At 36.7% G+C, this 22468-nt stretch overlaps 1 protein-coding gene across 1 annotated transcript in view; it reads left to right on the top strand.

Annotated features, from left to right (window-relative positions):
- The first annotated feature begins 287 nt into the window (after positions 1–287).
- Positions 288–22468, top strand: part of TDRD3 (tudor domain containing 3) — a 153708-nt gene continuing 131527 nt past the window's right edge. The window contains exon 1 of the mRNA XM_072410485.1: positions 288–468. Coding sequence (XP_072266586.1) covers positions 425–468 — 44 coding nt within the window. The 5' untranslated portion in view covers positions 288–424. The remainder of the gene's footprint in view (positions 469–22468) is intronic.

Genomic DNA, 22468 nt, shown 5'->3' on the forward strand with positions numbered 1-22468 from the left:
AAATACCATGTCACTCTATGAAACCTAGTTAGGTTGATTTCCAACTCCGCTTTCACTATATCGCCTTTGAACAGTTACATGTGCTACTAAATCGTGATATATCCTTCCTCTGACTTTCTACATTCCTGGCTACTTTTCCCTTACATGTCATGGCGATACCGACTTCCTCACCTCGCCGTCGCTTTTATAGCGTCAACAGTACTACTCTGGTTGGCTAGTTGTTTTGAAGCCGATGAGCTCCTATTGGCTTCTAGAGTTTGTCACCTATTGTTGTAGTTAGTGTCATAAGCTGGCGTCGTGCGCGAGCAGATGAGGTGTCAGTGAAGCCGGACAACCAGTTATTAATGAAGAGTTTAATGAGCGGAGTTGGTGAATCTGTTGTGTGACCGGTCAGAAGTATTTGTAGTGAGGCGAGCGGCATACCATGGCAGAAGTGACATGTGCTTCCCTCTGTGAGGAGGAAGGATGGTAAGATGCGGCCTCCTGTACACATATGCAGCTGTTTGTGTACAGTCCATGCCATATATGTGTGTGAGGGGAGGAGCAGACCTGGACAAGTGTGACCTATGAGGGGACTGTGTGCATGGGAACTAATCATGTCCTGCACACACAGCCCTTGTTACCTTCTGTTCTCATATCAGTAATAAAAGTAAACAATATTCCTCCATTATTGGGGATCTGTCCACATCAGCCTGTTTTATCATTTCCCGCCATCATTGTGGAAAGTCTCAGTGAACCCTACGAGTATGGGTGCAGGGCCGGGTCTGCGGGTATTTCAGTTTCGGTAAAGTTTAATGGTGAGCCCAGGTTGCTTTTAATTAGACTTTGATTTCCCTGCACTCTGTGAGCTCCTCACATTTTGCATTAGAAACTACAGCTAGTAAGAGGGCCTGCCTAACAGAAGGACACCCAGTACTATCTAACCCTTTCCTCTCTGGCTGTATCCTTTCTTTAATTGACTTTCAGGTATTTCAATCATCACAAGGTAATGTTACCTAGGGTGGTTTTGATCACCATGCATTGCTTAGAGACGCACAGAGACCCCCCGAGTGATAATATATTTGTTAAAAATGTAGTGGCTGAGTTTTACACCTCATTAGCATGACAACCTAAGGAAAATGATTTGTTGGCGGCCCCTGCTGTATCAGACTGCATTGTATGAGTAGAGTAGAAAAGATTCTAAGCTCAGAATGTTTGACTGCACAATCTACGACCAAATAGTCACAGTCTGGTCTGTACTCCCCTCTAAAAACCAAGTGGCTGATCTGAGACCTGGAGGGAACAAAGAACTATTCAGATTGAGGAGGAAAAAGAAGTCTGTAAGAGGAGTATGTGCCCATGTGACATGTTACCATCATGGAGGGGGCTCCCCACCTACCTATCATCAAATGCTGCTTTCCCTCTGTGATGTTCAAGTTTAGTCTGTAAGTGTTAAAATATTGACAGATTGAAATGTCAGCTTCCACTTACAGTTTCATGCTGTTGCTGTGCAATAAAAGGATGGATTTGGGTTGTGACGCAAGGATCTGTGTTTGGAAATACAGGTTGTGTATGCAAAGCTGACCATATTTATTAATGCTAATTTTCTAAGTTTAACAAAGACCACTGAGCTATAACATGTGGAGAGATGAGTAAAGTCAGAAGTCCTATGTACTCTGGCTTAGCCTATTGAAACAAAAGGGGTTGGCATCTTAGAATTAGAATCTTCAGAAACAAGTTGGCAGTGATGACCTCTGTCATGTCCTCTCCAATGTTCTTGTCACACAGTAACTGTTTGCTTTGCAAATATGTGATAAAAGTTTGTGTTTCTCTCATAACTTACAAGTTAGCAATTTGCACACTATTAGCGGGGGTAGAGAATGAAGTTTCTTGAGTCAGTATGCAAGATGTAAAAGCCCAGTTCAACATTCAGTTTTATTTTTTTATTAATAATAAACAGGATTTATATAAATCCAACATAATATCCAGCACTGTACATTAAATAGGGTTTGCAAATAACACAAAGAGATACAGACAGCGACACAGGAGGAGGAGAGGACCCTGCTCCAAAGAGCTTACAATCTAGGAGGTGGGGGAAGTAACACACAATAGGAGGGGAGATATGTAGTGGTGGGAAGTAGTGACGGTTATAAGCGACAGAAGAAGATGGGTAGGCAAGTCTGAAAAAGCGTGTTTTGAGTTATCTTTTAAATGAAAAGAAAGTAAGAGGAAGCCAAATAGGACGAGGAAGACTATTCCAGAGAATTGGGGCAGCTCTAGAAAAGTCCTGTAGCTGTGCGTGTGATGAAGTTATGAGTGAGGAAGTCATTAGTAGGTCATTGGATGAGTGAAGAGAGCTGCTAGCGGAGTAGTATTCTACCAGGTCAGAAAGGTAAGTGGGACAAGAACTGTGGAGGGATTTTAAGGCAAAGCACAGGAGCTTGAATTCAATTCTCAAGTCCATATAAGCTGTGTCTTACAGATTGTTTTCTTTCAAAAGCAGCCACATACCCAGCAGAAAACACATGGTCCGTAAGAAAATTTTGGTGGTCCGTGGCTCTGGCCAGTGCACCCCCGAGTGGGATCAGGAGGAGGACCCCGCCAGGGGGACGATACAACCCGCCCACTCTCCCATCACAGGCTCAGATCTGCGATGGCAGAGTTGGTGGGTTATGACGTCACTATGGGGTGGTTCCTCCGCTTTGATTGACAACCGGCTCCCCGCGCATGCGCGGTCATTTTAGTGGTTTGTGGGACCAAAAAGGTTGCAGATCGCTGGCTTAGATCACAGCTTCCACTCATAAAGCATGAGTCCAATCTACAGCATGCTTACAGAACGTCAGCTTTCTTCTCTGATTGCTACTTTCTGCTTTGATTTTTAAAGAAAACAAACTGTAAGGCTTTGCACAACTTTTGTTTTGATGCAGATACTGCAGGAGTCATCCACAATTTGTATTCTAATGTTTTGTAGGTCCAGTTTATTAACATTACTCCCTTACCTTAGCATCATTCTCCAATGTATCTATTCCTGTGATGGAGCTGTTGCCTCAGGTTTCAGACTGATGGCTGGTGTCTAATCATGTGGTTGGTATTACTGCCAAGTACTGTAATAATTGAAAGCTTGTTAGCGGATAAACTTTTTACACTGCTGTGGTCACTGTTCCTTTTTTATTGTGTTTTCATTTACAGCCACATTGTACTGTGCAAGCAAATTCTTTCATTATATAGATCCTAATGGGAAGCTGTCTTGTTTAAAGCCTTAGGGTAACAATGTTTGTAACCATTTTCTATTATTCTATAAAATAAAATGTTTGCTTTCAGATTTGTGGTTGTGACCAGCTGACCCTAGCCGCCCCTCTTCAATACTGTGTAGTTTAACGGTGCAGTTGTATTAGCAGTAGTTCAATCTCAACCTTTTTGGTATGCAGTTGAGTAAGGTTGAGGTTTTCTGCAGTTATTTTTTAAGGAAGTTGAAGTGTAAAAGAAAGCAACTGCTTTTCAACCACTGTATACTGCGGTTGAAGGCAGTTGCATTCATTGGAAGTGGTTCTCTTCAAGCAATCACACAATTTTTTTCACACAATCCATCACAACTGCACTTCAGCTGCCTGCGCAAAGTGGTTCCCAGCTCCTCATTCAGTTCATTGGAAGAGGTTGGGCGTATGGTTGAGCCCTTGGCCAACCACAGGTCTGAAATTAGCATGCTATCCTCCTTAGATTTTGTTATAAGGCAGCTAGACAATATTTACCTAGGTAGACTGCGATGAGAAAGTTAATTTGGTGTTGGGCTTTTTAATTCAGTTTGTTAGTTAAAAGACTGTATACAAGCTTCATTGGCAATAGTACTTACATACATTGTGGTCATATACTGAAGACGAATAGCACTTATTTTCATGTATATGTCTGCAAAACTTTAAAAAAGTGCATGTTTCTTCATCAAAATGCTGAAATCTTATTTTGAAATCTGTTTTTACATGACAGTGGGAGAAACAGGAGCTACAAACGGCACCTAGTTTGACCACAACTCCTATGAAGTCCTGGGCTGCCTGAATGATGTGAGTGGGTTCATAGGAATGTCTTATAGCTAGGTGAGCAGAGACTTCTGAGATAGTGTGTGGAGGCTTGTGACTGGGTGGTGCTATGGGCACTTGAATGAGAACAAAGTGGCCATGTATTGGAGGAAAACAGTATAAGGAATAAACTTTAGAAAAAGATGAGAAGATGGCATTTCTTATATATTTCCCTTTAAACTGGTTCCATATTATATACAGTAATAAAGTGTTCATGAAGCATGGGACTATATTAGAGCATTAATATATGTTTTTAACCGTTTTTAATAATCTTATAATTGGCAATGCATTCAGAAGTTCCAAATGATGGAATAAATGTGACCTGTGATTTTTGTTCTGGGATGTAATAAATACCGTATAAGGCCTGTGTTGACGTTTTTTTACCTTGTGTCAGTGGATCAGTCTGACGTCAGTCTAATGTTTTTGGCATCATCAGAATTAATTGACTGGTTCATTTGAACTTCTAATAACCTGCATTTGATTTTCTTTGAGTTGGACTTGCATTCTTATAGACTTGTATGGGAAAGCAAAACTTGCTTGATGAGAACAAAATCCTGCTGACACAGGCCCAAAGAATATCATCCCCATTTTTAGATTTCCCCAGGTTCTTTATAACCTGGCAAACAGGTACATACAGAGCTGAAATGTAGAAAAAGCATCAGTATTAAATGCTAAAGGAGGCACATTAACAACAACATTAATATTGAGAAATATAGAAATGCATACTTTGGGCCTGATTTATTAAAGCTCTCCAAGGCTGAAGAGGATACACTTTCATCAGTGAATTTGGGTGATCCAGCAAACCTGGAATTGATTTCTTCCAAAAGTTATTTGCTAGCAAATGTTTTGAATCCTGGACCAGATCCATTCCAGGTTCACTGGATCACTTAGCTTTACTGATAAAAGTGTATTCTCTCCAGCCTTGCAATACTGTATTACATTTTCAGCAGGCACTATCATTGTAAGCAACATTTTAGGTATTATACTACTATAGGTTTTGCTTGTTAAAAGTGACAGGAGCTTTTTTCAAATTATATTTATGTAAAACATTTTTTTAAATCAGAGTGGCGCTGTAAGTCACGTAAAACACCTTGATCTCTGAAAGGACATTGTTTTGGGTACCTATGTAAATTCTAAAATTTATGACTTTTATAGAAATAATGTTTTTTTTCCCCCTCTTGGGACTAAAAGAATAATGTAAGATTACATTTTCCATTATTTTGCTCTAATAAGTTCATACTTTTATATACACATTTTTCTACATTTTTATCTTGATTTATTTTATTTGATGTTTCTCCTGTGTAGCAAAGAGATCCAGTTATGTATTTCTCACGCAATCTGATAGAAAGTTCTTGAACATTTATTGCAGAACCAGATAAAATTAAACATCAACTTTTTGTCAGAAAGAAATGCTTTTTCAGCCTATTATTATGGCTATTGCAATAAAAAAATGTTATGAATGTCTAATGTGTATTGTTCTCATCAACTGGAGACTGCAGATGGTTTGCCTGTAATAAATAGTGGAGAATTAATATTCTTCATAGTAAAATGTGAAGCCCAGGGCATTTGAAGTGATGGTAATGTTCTTTTTATCTGTCTCTTTTAAAGTAAGTTTGGCACTTTTTTTAGGATTTGCAGGCATGCAGTAATGGGCTTGGTATTCCTCTTTGTGTTGTACTTCATGTACTTCGAACTTTCATTCTTCATCTTTCAATATCCTTTCTCTGCTATTAAACCAACATTCTTACACTTCAAATAGCTTGACAGTTCATTTTGCCTTCTCCCGTTCTTTTGATTTTGCTATCACACTTTCCGTCTTTAAGATATTGTTCTCTCCATCTGCTGAAAGTCCCATGTCGCTCAATTTTTCCCCAAGTGGCCTTAATTTAAACATGATGAGCACAACTGTGTTGCTAGAAGAAAAAAAATCTTTATCTTGTTAAAGGTTTGAAAACATGGCGTGAAAAGCCTGTGCATAACCTAGCCAATTGTTTACTGTTGCTGGAATGTACTTGTGAGCTATTGTTTGCTGGTAATCGGCAAAAAAATAAACTTGAAAATATTTTTTTTATAAACTGTATGACTTTTGAGGAAACAGAATGCATCAGAGCTGTTGGAAGTGGAAGGATGGAAGTAATTTTCAGTGTCACAGACCTGGTTTGCATAGCTGTTAACACTGCCGAACAGCAAGAGTTTCTGGGACGATTCAATTATCGGTTCCACTTTTTAGATTCACATCAATGTCTGCTGCGGTGTTAAGCACATAAACAGCCGTGCATGTAGCATGAATAAAACAGCGGGGCTGATTTTTCACAGACTGCATCAGTGCTCTAATCAGAACTCAGAGCGACACTGTGGGATGGAGAATGCTTCCTCTCCTAGTGTTATCAATGAGCCTCTAAAGCAGACCTTTTATTCTCCTTGCTTTTGATTAGTAAGAAACAGAGACATTAATTCACAGTAAAGCAGGGATTCTGCATATTTCCTTCTCATTAATTTGTATGTGCTGAAGTTAGTTAAAAGCCACTCTTCTGTTCATATGCTGCCAGTTCAAGAAGGATCCATAATCTGATAGTTTAGAAGATCTTGTGTTACTGATAGAATTAAAGGGGGGAATCCCCTTAAAACAAGTTTGGCCAAATTGTTGCAACATTCAGGTGTAAAAGGGATGTACTATGGTATTCAGCACTATGTGCAGCATTTTTAGACTTGTAGTTGTGAATGGCTGTTCATTTTATTATATATTTGCAATGTATTTTCTACATTGCTTGGGGATAAAAGGAAAAAAATTATTAAATAAAGTGAAGTTAAAATTTTGTCAGGCTATGTTCTTATGGACTAAATGTGACAAGGTTATGCATTCAGTGTGCTTTCTTGTATTTCTAGGGTTGTAGGGTAAAAGAGTGAAGCATTTGAAGTAGATTGAAGTGGCCCAATAGTTCTAAATTCTCCTAATTACATTATGTACTTCGTCCTACTTATTTCTATTGTAAAATAAACTATAGCAATCGGTAGTAGTGATCTAGCTGACTGGCTACTGACTTAGCTTTGTTTTAAAAAATAAAAATAAAAAAGGGGATCTAATCAGCATGCATTTGAAAACCCTGTTCGTATTTAGCTCCACATTGGTTAACTTACACATGGGATTTGTCGATTCATAAGGAAAGTTACAGATTTCTACCACACTAGTACATAAATCAGATTATAAATGGATGAAATTTAGATTTTATAGGAGATTCAGAGTATATATTACAAATAATTTATCTAAATTGTTCTTTTTTCAGGGTTGGTAAATCATATCTGCGCTAAAGCTTGTTATGGAACAAGCATGTGCTATATTCATTTGAGTCTTAGGAACTTTTCACATTTTCATGAAGTGTTCTTTTCTTGGCTGTTTATGTAAGGGAGCCTATAAAACATCCTGTGACATCTGCAGTTATAAATGAGAAATTGCCACTGTATAAATGTAGTATCTGATTAAAGGAAAGCATGCCACATCCAATCTTAAGGTAGGAGTATAATGGGTAATAATGATATGTGGTTCTTTTATAGCCAAGTACAATTCACACATCATCACAGAGTGTTCTAGGTTAAACTGAAAAAAAGTAGCTGCATATTGTAAAATAAATGAACACAGTGGTTAAAATTAACACACATTAGTGCATTGTTTACCTAAATATGGCACCTGTATGTACAGCGTTCCTATCTGTCCTAATCATTCCTGTTTAGCTGGGATAAAAAATGTTTAACTCTGGTTTTTCATTTACTTGCAGTCTGGGATTTGAAAATGGTCATATTATTTTTCCAACCAGCCTCCTGCTGATGAATTGTATCACAATCAGATCTCTTGGGGAAGGTTTCCTTTCCAATCAGCTTATAGGTTTTGAGGCAAGCTGTAGTACTGTAACCTGGTTTTGTGGAAAGTTTATAACGGTGAAGCATTTGTATATGAAGACTGTCACAAGACTCGGTAACTACTAGCAAATATATGTAATGGTATTGTAGTCCACGCAACTTGACCATCAGGTCACATTTTAATGGTAAAGTGCTATAATATGCATATTGATGCTCGGAAATTTTCAAATGAGCTTTTACCTGTCAGGTTTTTAAATAATTTGTGGTTTTACATGATGTTCACCTTACACCTCTATCTTTGGGTTAAACAGAAATACTCTGTCATTACATTTTAGGATCAGGATAAGCTAAATTAACGAGGTCATCTGCTGTCAGAAGTTGTAAGGTATTTCAGCTCTGTGGTCTGCTAGAATAAAATATAGGTAGGGCTCTAAACACACAAGTGAACAGGCAGTTACCAAAAGAACCTGGATGGCTCTAAATGGAACATATGATTTGATTACTTGTATGAGATGAACAATGATCTTTTAAATTATATCTTACTTATAATTTAACCATTGGTCTAAAGATTTCCCTGCATTTTTATTTCAAAGGTGACTATTCAGATGTTGTTACCTTGTGACATGGTATGCAAAATAGGCAGCTTGATATTTTAGAGCTGATAGAGGAAATGAAAACTGTTGTAACATTCTTGAAACTGTGAGAGCAGAGAAGGTGTTGGATATTTTTTTTTTAAATCTACTTGTTTCATAAATGCATTGATCTATACGCAGAAATCAGAATACAATTTACTGATGTCTGGCTAGTAGAAGATAGATTCCAAAAGTTTCATGTCTAAAAGTTTTCTGTCTCTGGTATAGTTGCAAGAGCAATGTATTTGTTATGTAACTGGATAGAAATATAATTTTTACTAGTTGCTTTTGTATGCCTCAGGTGTATATGTTATTCGAGGGCCTGTCCTATGCCAGAAAAGGCTCATTTAGAGGTTCCTTTAAAGATTCGCAATATTTAAAGTCACCTTTATAACTTTGGTGTACTAGATTTGCTTTGTAACCTTGAAAAGACATTAACACAACATATCGTTGAAAAGCGGTACAGAAGCCATTTAAATGAACTGTTTTAATGCTTCCGGGGTTTAGAGATGAAATTGTGGTCTTGTTTTTGGTTGAAGGACAAAAGGGCCTATATTGCAACAACAATAAGTACACTTAACAGGAGGTAAAACTGAACAAAACCCAGTGCTGTTAAAAAGCCGAAGTACTTTTACATCTATTTGAACACTGCTAACTTTAAAGGTTTTCACCCTTGAGACAAACAATACATATTTGAATGTGACAACTGGTTTGATCCATTATCTGCCATATCTTCCTACACAAATCAATTTCCAGATTAACATGTTATGAAATTGTTTAGAATACTGATAGCAGAGCTTGTCCTTGTTAGATAATCAGTATGGTTTTATATAACACTTCCACTACGCCTTTTACCAAATGCCTGTGAAATTACTATTGGTTTTAGATAATAGAATGCTTCAACTATCGTTTTTACCATGTCATCTTCTTTAACATCCAATTTATTCAGCGTTCTCATACAGTTTACTGCAATTGTTCATGTGGATTAAAGTCCATATCCCACTAAATAATTAGATTTTTTTTTTTAGTGATGCCTATGCCATTTTTGGTGGTTGATAGAAACTCTTTAATTGAGAACACCAACAAGTATTAACAACTGAAAAAGGCATTTTCTAGTAGAACAACGAAGGTTTAAAACCTCTCTAAGGAGAGATTTCCCCTAAATGTATGTTTAGGTGATGAAATGGACAGAACAGGAGGAACAAAAAGCAATACAGACAACTAAAATTCTATAGGAAATAAAATACTTCTAACAGGAAGGTATAAAGAATTGAAAGCCTGACAAAAATTCCAGCCCTTCCCTGTTCTAGCCAAAACAAAATGTACGGGCACATATTGTTGTCACCTTTTACTCTGTGCTGCGTGTTAGCCCAATCCATTTGTTTGACTTGGCTTTCTAATGCAGAACAAAAGTCCCAAAATCTGTCCAGCAGTGTGCAAATGGTGTGTTGCACTGCAATGTATTTAGTTTGGGGCCCATATAAGATTATATTGCACCAACGTAATCAATGTGCTGGGGGAACGTGCGTTAACTATTTTTTTACTGCAGCACATGTATGTAAATGGGCCTTTAAATTGTTAGATGGTAGTGGGCTTTAAATTGACTACAAGTAACCCCCAAAGGTGATAGCAGATATAAAGTTTATCCTAAAGATGCCCAAATATTCTTTACAGCAGCTGCATGTGGGTTTTGCACACCTGAAAACTGGGCCCATCTAAATCAGCACCTTTTGTCATTTTATTGTGTAGATGAAGTTACATCTCATGTTTTCTTATTCAGTAAGGCTGCCCATCTTTTAGATAATCCATTAATGGCAGTCGTATTGCTGGCTATATCAGAGTTATGTATTTAGTTTAGCATGCTGCCAGAGATGTCAAGGGATGTGTAAGTGCTAGTTCTACTATTTAGTGAGTAAATGGACCTGTATCATATGATACGTTTCTGACCAGCTGTTTTTTTAATATTAATATTACTAATGACACCTTCTGTATCTTGATCGGCTCTTCTTTCCCAGTGTTCTACATTATTGCAGAGTAACAGGTTTTACAGAAACAAAATGTGTTGAATATGTGCAAGATCCAAATCCATTCAAAAGCTGCTTTACCCCCACATTTCAAAAGGCAAATAATCAAATAGAAGAATTAATTTACAGCCTGAGAGACTGGACATGGGTTGAATGACTTGTGGCATCGGTGAGCTTGGACAAGGCGATGGACAGGATTAGTAAACGGGCAAAACTCTTCAGGGGACAACACTGTAAATCACATGAGTATAGCAATAGTTGTTTTTTTTTAGTTTTAAGAACTGCCGGTGGAAACAGATCTGTGGATTTTGAGCTTTATATGTTATGTCCTCGAAAAAAAAAAAATCAGTTAAAAAAAGAATTATGGGTTTCAGAAATTAAGGCAAGTCTTTTTATTTGCTTGTACATTTTGGATAGAAAGAGTAAAGGTGATAATCCTTATTTTTGCTGGACTGGAATGAGCTAAAAAAGATTCTTTCTTTCCCCTTTGTACTTTAAAAATGTTCTGTTTGAGAGATTCTGCTCACTTTGTGTTTTGGTGACATTTAAATAAGTCAGTGGAAAATAACCCCAATGTTTAGTGATCAGCAATAAAACCTGACAAAGGTTCTAAACTTTTCTCTGGCAGGTTCTTTTCACATCTTATGGGTAAAGCTGTACCACTTATTTGCTGGAGGCTATCCTGAGTACAGCTCCCAAGAGGGAAAGTTGTTATGCAACATTTCAATGACCAATAATGAAGGGCAAGTGTGGATAGGACGGCTATTTACCTTTCTTAAATTGGGATTTACATATTGATGGTGCCTGCCTTTTTATTTCTGGTGTCATCTTACACTTTTTTTTGCTCTAAACTATAGAGAGAAAAATAGTAAGGAAATAAACATTCATTTCTAATTAGTGGTGCTGGCTGATGGGAAGTCTTGGAGAATAATTAAATACTGCTTGGTCATATTTATTAAATTTCAGTTATTACCTGCATCAATCATAGAGCTGATTTCTTTAACATTATGTACCTAGTTGGCCCTTAGCAAAGCATTTAAGGACAACATATCTTGTTCTAGTAGTTGTGCATTGAGCCTGGTGGCTAATAATTATGTGATTGCATTTTAAAACTTAACGTGATAAAAGGGTTTACATATTATCATTCATACTGTGCACATTGCCTTCCACGCAGGCCAATGATTTCTTCTAATATTTAACTCTATGCATTATTCTCCATCTTCACAATACTTTTATTTAAACTAATTTGTCAGATCTGTGACAAACAAATGAAAAAAAGTTTGTAAACCTTCCCTATAATGTTTGATTTATCTTCTGAAAAATTTAACCAGCCTTTCTCAACTTTTTTTTTTTTTTTTACCCCACAGGGACCCCTTAAATATTTTTCAGGTCCAAGGAACCTTTACTAAAACATGAGCAGTGACAAAAATATTCCATACAATGGTAGTTGGTCATCAAGTTCAACCTGTTTGAATCGCTGTATTAGAAAAAAAACAGCGGAACGATATTTTACTTTTATTGAAAGCTGTAGACTCAGGAAAAATATTGTGACTAGGAAGACAGGGAATTGTAAAGGTGGCCATCCTTTGAGTCCGATTTTCTGCACTGCCAATAGGGCCCATGTTGCTGAATACCTAATAAAAGGGTTTTTTTTTTTTTTTTTATAAATGATTCTCTGCACACTCTGCCTTCCTCACAAGAAGCATTAGAATCTGCAGCAGGTAACCTGAGCTCCTTTCATTTTATTTCTCATCTATTATAAGCATCATAAAGCCCCCTCCTACTACTCTGTGCCATCTATGGCAATCCTCTTTTAGCTATTTGCTTTTCTTTCAGTCATTTATTCTCCACATTATGTAAGGGGATTACCTAGCACAGACTGCATCATTTCCTTAGGTGTAATGGTTGGTGGTTTTGTCTCATTTGCCTGTGGTTGTTGTAATAAAGTCTGGCTGGGGGTATTTTAGAACAATTTTAGACTACATTTATTAGATAAGTTTAGCTGCTCATTTGCTGAAAGTACAGTCATTCATAATTTAGCAGGATATTGTTGCTATGTAATAGTCAGGGTTTTTCCTGTTCTGCACGTGCTGACCCTACCACTACCTCTCCGTGACTGGGGACAGGAGAAATGCTGATTATTAACAATTAACTTTTGTAAAGAAATGCCAGATATTACTCAGCCAAAATTTACATTGTTCGTGTTAATGGACAGCCTCAAACTCACGGGCTTATGTATACTAGACAGGTATAAGAACCTTTAGGCCAGACCAACCAGGAATCCTGACAGAAGTTTTCCTCTCAGCTTCCAACTCAAATCCTGCTTCTCTCACAATATATTGAGATTATTAGACTTTGCTTGGGGACCCAGAATATTGGGTGATGTAAATAGAATTTTGTTTTACCTGTTTCTAATATGCTTTTCATGTTTTACCTATACGTTTGTTATAACAGAAAATGTTGCTTATTAGTGCAGGAGAACTGTATTCATCAGCATTGTATACACTTTTACTTAGATAACCATTGAAGTAAATGCTTTCCCCTTAGCAATGAATAAAGCATGAACAGTTTTCATCTGCAGTTTCATCCTTTTCAATATGTTTTAAATTATATTCTTATTATCAAATATACAGTGGGGTGGAGTTATGCTTTAAACTACATATATTGTGAAAAATGTGTTCAGGGATTGCAGGAATAGTAAAAAAAAAAAATCTCAGCTTGGATCAGCTTTCTAAATGTGACAGCTCTTATGTAAAGGCAGGAGGCCAGTTCTATTTTCTTTTCAAAATTACCACCCTCTGTTTAATTTTCTTCCACAGTGTGGATGCCCACAATTTATTTAAAAGTAGTGAATGAAAGAATGACTTCTATGAAGCTTTTATTCAGTATCCACTATATTGCACTTAATGTTCTCTCTGTACTCCCAGTTTTGTTTTTTTTTTTACAATGCTTTTAAAGTGGAACATTTTCATATATAACAGAGGTGGACGTATTCCATGACCTTGTCTAAAATGCTAAAATATTTTAGTTTCCTCAGGAAATGTTTAAAAATCTTTTCATGTTACCATCATATTTCTATGGCAGTTTCAAACACCTGGTTAATAGATTTGATATGTAAAGAGTACCAATCATTTTTTGGGGGTTGAATGTTTTTAGCACAACTTCTGCACAACTTGCTACAACTCACTTTCAGGGGTCACAGTGTATTACCATGACATTGTAATGTATTGAGTGGTGTTGTCTGAAATATGTAAAAGTAATGTGTGATTGATCTATTGATGGGTTGAGTGTAATTTTTTTTAAATGTCAGATTAGGTTTATTCCATGAAGAGAGTGTAACATTATACATTCTTCTCTAATTCTGAATAATTTATCACTATAATGTAGTATATTAAAGTAGGTGAAGTTGCTAGGTCTGAAGTTGAGTTTCTGTGTATACAGGTGTATAGATGCACTCTACAAATTGGTCCCTATGTGTGGAGCAGCAAGAGGCTTCTCAGGAGACCACTGTAACTGCTGCACAATGATTTAAAAGAAGCTATATTTAGGCATACTGCTATGCTTCATGCTACGGAAATACCCCTGTGTAAGAAAAATGCCTGATGTTTCTAGTATCCCTGAAAACTGTGATTTTGGTTTAACTGTATGTTGTTAAAGTCCTAAAGGATAACGTCACCGACTTTATAAGTTCAGCAGAAAAAGCTTTGTTGCCTAGCTAGAAGTAGTAGCAAATATTTATACTCATTTTTTTATGTTTAATGGTACAGCTTTCATAAATTGTAGTAATACTTTGGCAGTTCTTTTGTTACTGAAGAGACAAATGCCTCTGCCATATTTGTTAGTAGTTATCGTTTTGCTTATACTTAAGATTCTATTTTCTATTCTATTCGGTGTTATTCATATATATTGGCTGATTGTAAATTCAATTTTTTTCTTTTATTATTTTAGGTTGTAGGGAGTCCCTGTATAAACTTGTTATTGGCAACCAATGACCAGAAGTGTCTAGCTCTCTATTCTCCACAAGTAGTCCTTGTGATGCAAAGCAACAAGTTGACTTTACAAGAATGAATGACATCCACTATTACTTACATTTCCTTCAGTACCTCTTTGTTCCATCGACTAGCAGGAGCTAAGATAAAGCATTCTGTGTAAACTCTAAACTTGTACTTTATTGGGGGTTGAATATTCTCTCCCTAACCCAGTATAACAACACTGTGGGTCTTAGGTGTAATCAGAGTAGTTGGGGGGAACAAAAAGGAATAGGAGCAGCTTTATAGGCTGTTAATAAAGGAAAACTTCTGCTTTTCTGCCCCATATTTACTTTTAGGGATCTCACTTTTAGGTTGCCACCATTCCTTGCATTCCTGGATAAAATGAACTTAAGCTTGTACTTCACAGTTTACACAGATTTCAATCTTGACTCTCATTTATTTGAATGTGCCCTTGATATTCTCATAGTTTATTGTTTTATTTGGCACCACAAGGCATTTCATATTTTTAAATATATTCAAATTTCATTGTGCATTTCCACTACCTGGGAGGTAGTGTACATGTTGGGGTGCTATTAAAAATGGGAATTCTTGTCATTACATATTTTTCAATATACTCCATGCTTTTGTCCATAATAATGAAGATTAACTCACATTAAAGTGTAATTGGGGCCCTTAGTGCTCTCCTATGTGGTATAATACAAAGCAAGCAAGTAAAATCAATGGGGTCGTATAGCCTCAACCCTGCATTGGACATTCAGATCAGTATTATGTGAAGCATAAACCAATTAACTGTATGGCTGAAGACGACTTTTATACCCAGCGGTTGTGTCCTAAGCACCTCTTTGAAGGATTTTTTTTTAACTAACTGCACTGTAATTCTATGAAGGGACTTCTAATTAAGGACTTGGACATGCAGCAGTTTACAATGAACTAAAAAGGATTTTGATATAGTTGTATCCTATACTTGCAGTGAAATACATTTTGACTTGGTTGAAGCAATTCTGATCTGTTGTACAGTTAGGTCCATAAATATTTGGATAGAGACAACATTTTTTTCTAATTTTGGTTTTGTACATTACCACAATAATTTTAAATGAAACAACTCAGATGCAGTTGAACTGCAGACTTTCAGCTTTAATTCAGTGCGTTGAACAAAAAGATTGCATAAAAATGTGCGGAACTAAAGCCTTTCCTTTACACAATCACTTCATTTCCGGGGGCTCAAAAGTAATTGGACAAATTAAAAACCTGAAAATAAAATGTTCATTTCTAATATTTGGTTGAAAACCCTTTGCTGGCAATGACAGCCTATAGTCTTGAACTCATGGACATCACCAGATGCTGGGTTTCCTCCTTTTAATGCTCTGCCAGGCATTTACTGCAGCGGCTTTCAGTGGCTGTTTGTTTGTGGGCCTTTCTGTCTGAAGTTTAGTCTTCAACAAGTGAAATGCATGCTCAATTGGGTTCAAAACAGGTGACTGACTTGGCCTTTCAAGAATATTCCACTTCTTTGCTTTAATAAACTCCTGGGTTGCTTTGGCTGTATGTTTTGGGTCATTGTCCATCTGTATTATGAAACGCCTCCCAATCAATGTGACTGCATTTAGCTGGATTTGAGCAGACAGTATGTCTCTGAACACCTCAGAATTCATTTGGCTGCTTCTGTCCTGTGTCACATCATGGATAAACACTAGTGTCCCAGTGCCACTGGCAGCCATGCACGCCCAAGCCATCACACTGCCTCCGCCATGTTTTACAGATGATGCGGTATGCTTTGGATCATGAGCTGTTCCACTCCTTCTCCATACTTTTTTCTTGCCATCATTCTGGTAAAGGTTGATCTTGGTTTCATCTGTCCAAAGAATGTTTTTCCAAAACTGTGCTGGGTTTTTTAGATGTTTTTTTTTTAGCAAAGTCCAATTTAGCCTTTCTGTTCTCGAGGCTTATGAGTGGCTTGCACCTTGCAGTGCACCCTCTGTATTTACTTTCATGCATTCTTCTCTTTATGGTAGACTTGGATATCGTTACGCCTACTTCAGAGTGTTGTTCACTTGGTTGGTTGTTGTGAAGGGTTTCTCTTCACCATGGAAATGATTCTCTGATCATCCACCACTGTTGTCTTCCATGGACGTCCAGATCTTTTGGCGTTGCTGACTTCCAGTGCTTTGTTTCTTTCTCATGATGTACCAAACTGTAGATTTTGCCACTCCTAATATTGTAGCAATTTCTTGGATGGGTTTTTTCTGTTTTACAGCTTAAGGATGGCTTGTTTCACCTGAACGGAGAGCTCCTTTGACCGCATGTTTTCTGTTCACAGCGAAATCTTCCACATACAAGCACCCCCCCCAAATCAACTCCAGGCCTTTTAGGCCTATCTGCTTAATTGATAATGACATAACAAAGGAATTGCCCACACCAGCCCATGAAATAGCCTTTGAATCAATTGTCCAATTACTTTTGAGCTCCTGAAATGAAGTGATTGTGTTAAAAAAAGGCTTTAGTTCCTCACATTTTTATGCAATCTTTTTTGTTCAACCCATTGAAGTAAAGCTGAAAGTCGACAGTTCAACTGCATCTGAGTTGTTTCATTTAAAATTAATTGTGGTAATGTACAGAACCAAAACTAAAAAAAAAAAAAGTTGTCTCTGTCCAAATATTTATGGACCTCACTGTATACAGGGTTTCGGCACACACAGTGCTCAGAGCTCACCTCTCTCTAGAGACAAAATAGAATCAAAACCTTTGATTTTTATTGCAGAACAAAGGTGAAAGTAAAAAGCAACCCCTGAACTTTTCTTTCTGTATAATATTGTGATTTCTGCAGACATACTACAGATGTGCCTATTACAGGCTATATAATTTGTATTGTATCCCCCTGCTTATTATTCTTTATTAAAAGTCATTTAATAAAAACTCTACAAAGGTGCTAAAAAGAAACTTGTGCAGTAACCGTGTTTTTTCTTAACTGAAATCTGTAACCTAAAAGAAAGCTTTACTTGGAAGGGGAGAACAGAGTGTTGAATATTAAGCCTTATATGAAATGTGAAAACAAGAAAATGAAATATGTAGATGTAAATGTTTATAAGAAGCTTGTCTTGCCTTACTTCCTTGATTAACACGAGAACTGGTTCTTTGTCATATTTCTTGTTTTCACACATTTGCATAAGGGTAACCCCTCTCGTTCAGCCATTATATAATCAGTATTCATTAAGTTTACCTGTGTAAATTGGCATTTCCACAACCATTCCATGTCAAGGGCAGCAAAAACATTATTAATCATTTTAATGACCACCAGGCTTTGTTTGACAACTTAAATTTGCGTGCAATAAATGAAAAATAAATACCTGTCCTATTCCCTCAGTGCAACATTATTTTCTAGAACACGAGTTTGTACAAAAGAGTGTTTTATTTTTATGAGATATTATTTTTGCATGCACAAGTCTGTTGGTGGCTGCCATCAGTCAGTTAGAAAACCTTTAAGTCAGAAAATCAATTTAAAGCAGATTTCCAACCAAATAAATAAATAAAAAATAGCTTTATGTTCATTTAAAAATCATCAAGCTGTAGGATGTAAAAGACAAAAATGTAATACAGGGCTGTATTGATATATACATCATAAAAATATATTTTTTGAGGCAAGTTTTTTTTGTTGACTTCGGGTTGGACAAGCTTTTTCAGCACTTTCCTTCCTGCTGTATATCTCTCCCCCCAACCAACCAGAAGTATACAGGGTTGTCTGCAAAGCATAAACTAAAGCAAAAACTTTTCCCCTTCACTTCCAGTCCAGTAAATGGAAAAGGTGTGTGACTAAGAGGATATCGCTGACAGAAGATTCTGAGGCCATTAGGTATTTGATTTGTGCAGTTAGCCTTCTAATGACTTGTATTTGACCTGTTTTATTTAGGTTTTGCATAGACTTGTTTGGGAAAGCAAAACCTGTTAAAGCAACTTAAATCGCATTGACACATGTCCTCCAGCCCTAATCCATAAACCTAACCCTGCACTGTTTCTAGAAGATTTCTCCTAAATCTCTGTTCTGGTGGAAACCCCTAAATTAATTTTTTTTCTCTCATGTAAAGTATCATGGACTAGTATAAGTAACCAGTTTTTCCATAATTGAAGTGTAATATTTTTGTTAATCCTAATTGGCTCAATGCAAGTCATAAGTTCACCTCGGAGAATACATTGTAGAAGATTTCTCATTTTACCTTTTGTCAAACGTCTCAACACCACAGAAAAGCCTTTTATTTGCTGCACATTCAATGTCTCAGCCATTTGCTTTCATACATCGACCATAAGCAGTAAAAGGTTAATGTTTTAGATCTAACAAGAAGATACTCCCCTAATGGATAGCCAGAGACATTTTCTCTTAGTCCTAAATATTAATAGTGTGCCGTCTGTTTTAGTTTGTGGGACCGAAGACACTGCGGGACATCTGAGTAGACCTGGCAGCTGCCTGCAAGTCTCTGACATTCTAAGTGGCTAAACACAATTTGTAACTTGCTTTTAGCTAATTGATGTGATAGAGACAGTAGGGGTTTAATGCAAGAACACTCTGGTGCTTTATATCCTGTCCCCACAGCCAAATGCCAAGAAAGGTCTAGATTAAAATTTCATTCTTTGTGAAAAAAAAATTAAAAGTGGTCATTGAATAGATTACTGCAGATGTCACAAGTTAAAATAATGTTTCTTTTTAGTACTATTGCTAAGTAGCATTGTCTATGTGTTTAAAAAAAAAAATAATATATATATATTTTATTACTATTGGTGACATCTTTTTATTTTTTTGCAGTGAGAAGATGATTTATCAATTGGTAGTTTGTTTTTATTATTATTAATAATATTGCTTTTAAACAGTATGATTACTAAAACTGCAAATAGCATTTTTTTAAAAAAATTCTCAATATTTGTTTCTCCTCATCTATATTATTTATTTTTTTCCTCTATTAAGGTGGGTGAGAGAGGCACCTTGAATATTGGTACCAACTAACTATCTTTGCTTTCTTTTACCCTCATTTCACAAGACTATTAAACATTTTGAAGCTCACAAGACCCCTTCACATAATATATCTAATATATAACTAATACAGGTAGTGCCCGAGTTCAGGATATCTAACGTACGGATGACTCCTAGATACGAATGGGGCTTCCCTGCTCGCTCATGTGCAGGACAGAGGCTTGATGGGGAGCTGTTTGCATGACTTGCAGAAGAAATCTTTTGCTAAACAAAGGTTGTGGGTTGAGATTTAGAGCTAAGCTGATCTGTAGCATCTTGTAAAGCTTTATTGACCAAGACACACTCTGCAGTTGGTTCTTTTGCATATTAAAGCACAGCTTGCTCCAGAAGTTAATGAATGTCTGGGCTCCATAAAGTTTTTTTTTTTTTTTGCTTTGTTTGTAATTCACTTGCATTGAGGATTTTATAGAGTAACTGATGCCACACTGCCTAAAATTATGTTGGGACAAACATCTGTCCTCATTTTTTTTTTAAATCCATTTTTTTAACTTACTTTATTTTAGACCCAATGACATCAGTTTATTTCTGTGCTTCTCTTTAACAATTGTGGTTGGAGGGGCAAGCAAAGTGTTGTTAATGACTCATGAAAAGTTCATTTTGTGCTGTGAAATTAAACAAAGCAATTTTAGTACAGGAGGGTCAAGTGTGTATAAACTTTTTTTTAGGGTGATTATCTTAAGTTAAAATCTGTTTGTGTGTTTTTTTTCCTTTTTAATGTTTTGCACATTAGCTTCACACAATCACACAGATCTCAAAAAACAAGAGATTTATTAATAGAGAAAAAAGCTGACAAGTAATCAACAATTATTCCAAATAAGCTAAACAATGATCACTTAGACAAAGTAAAATTATACTTTACGCAAAGAGCCCGTCTTCTGTATCCTGCACCTTGGCTGGGTTCCAAGAAGATTGGAGAGAGAAAAGAGGGAGTAAGAGAAAGGTAATAGGAGGTATCAGAGGTATAGGAGAACGATTTGCAGCTGTTGTCCTTTCTTATACATCTCCAGGACCCCTGGCCACACTCAGCCTCACCTATTCATCCACCCCTTACTCAGGTGTCCTCCCAGTTCCGGAAATACACTGCTCGCAGGTGCCCGCTGATATTCTCCAGTAGGTGTCATTGTGGTATTGGGGGAAGTCATCTGACTAGGCTGACCAGCTGGTTTTGGCTCCTTTGGGTGTCATCTGCTAACAACGATGTTTACACACCTGGCAGGATATTTGGAGACGTCCCTATGATAGATTTCTCAATACACACCCCCGATACCCAACAACTGGTATGAAGTGCCATTTCTGCTCACAGAGATCTTATCTCTTTCTGGTTGCTTAGTTCCGACCTCCAGCTGGAATCATCTTGCTAATTTTGTTTTCAGAAGCATTTCATAGTCAACACCCATCAAGGCTCACCAACAGTCATCTTGAACCCATCATTTGAAATGTATTATGCATAAGTGCTGATTTTTACAAATCATGTTGTGCAATCCAGCACACATTTTGATTTTTAGGTTCATTGCTATTGGTATTTCCGTTTTTACTGTAGCTTTGTAGTGTATGTTCCCATACTTTAGCAGTTCTGGTCTTGATCTTCTTGCTCACTAGTATATATAAAATTTTAACTTTATTATGGTATTTCAGTAAATATTTGTATTTGCCACCATAAAAAGTCTTACTTTAAGAGGGAAGCTTTTAAACCCCCATTTTTTGTTTTCTTCATTTGAATATTTATGAGACTGGCATTTTGTGCATCTATAATATTCCATATCTCTTTCTACCTTAGCAGGAAGCTTTAAATGCCAATTTAAAACAAAAATGTTTTGCAAGAGGGGTTGGGGAGTTGTTCAGCATGCAGATTTTGGCATAGTTTAGGGCAAAAACATTAGTGTTTAGCTTAAAAAAAGCTATCTTGCCAGACGAATTCCTGCTGCAGCTCGCTGGTTTAAGGAATATTGGGACATATGGATATTGCAAATATTTATTCTTTGTTCAGAGACACCTTTTAGATGTAGAAATAGAAAATTAAAAAAAAAATGTTTAGAATAATCTATTTTCCCACCGCTGACTTTATGTGAGATAAATGTAGAATTGTCATTTTAGCTACTTCAGCAAGATTGTGTGCTGTATTGATTGGTGTATTCTTATATACAGTATACTGACCTTTATAGTTGGCTTCTGCAGTTAATGTTGGATTCAATATACTCCATTGATTGATGGTGGTTTACAATTTTTCCAGCAAAATTGTATTCTTAGAAAATTTAAAGTATATATCATTGTTGAGAACTAAGGTAATCTTCCTAAAGTAAAATATCTACCGCTTCTTTTCCAATGTAATTACTGTATTTTTGACTTGATGAATTCCAATCTCCACTCCTCCAATTTAATTGCAAACATAACTTTTTTTTCCAGAAAAACAATGTAGCTTGCTAAATACAGAACTTACCTATATTTTATGTTTTCGGAAACGGCTCTTGGGTGATGTGGTTCTGGGGTCCTACTCTCAGCAGCTTTCTCGTAAAGACTTTTACAAACCTGGTGAGGATGTTGCAGAAGTAATAGAGCCGCTTCCTGCTATAGAAACCATGTAAAAGTAAACCATAGGAGAGGTTTGAAGTAAACTCGGGTAGTGCTTGAGATCGTACTTTCCCATACCCAACACTTGGTCTAAAATAAATTAACCATTTCGGAACCAGATGCCTTTGTTCCAACATAACAAAGTGCCAAGGTCCTAAAATTAACTACCGTATTTTTTGGTGTATAAGACGCACTTTTTCTTCCCCAAGACTGGGGGGAAAAGTGGGTGCGTCTTATACAGCGAACACAGTTTTTAAAAATAATTAAAATATCATACTCACCCGATCCCGCGATGCTGCGTGCTTCTTCTCTCCTCTCCTCCTGGCTGCAG

The sequence above is a fragment of the Pyxicephalus adspersus genome, chromosome 1, assembly GCF_032062135.1.
Source record: "Pyxicephalus adspersus chromosome 1, UCB_Pads_2.0, whole genome shotgun sequence".
NCBI classification, from domain to species: domain Eukaryota; kingdom Metazoa; phylum Chordata; class Amphibia; order Anura; family Pyxicephalidae; genus Pyxicephalus; species Pyxicephalus adspersus.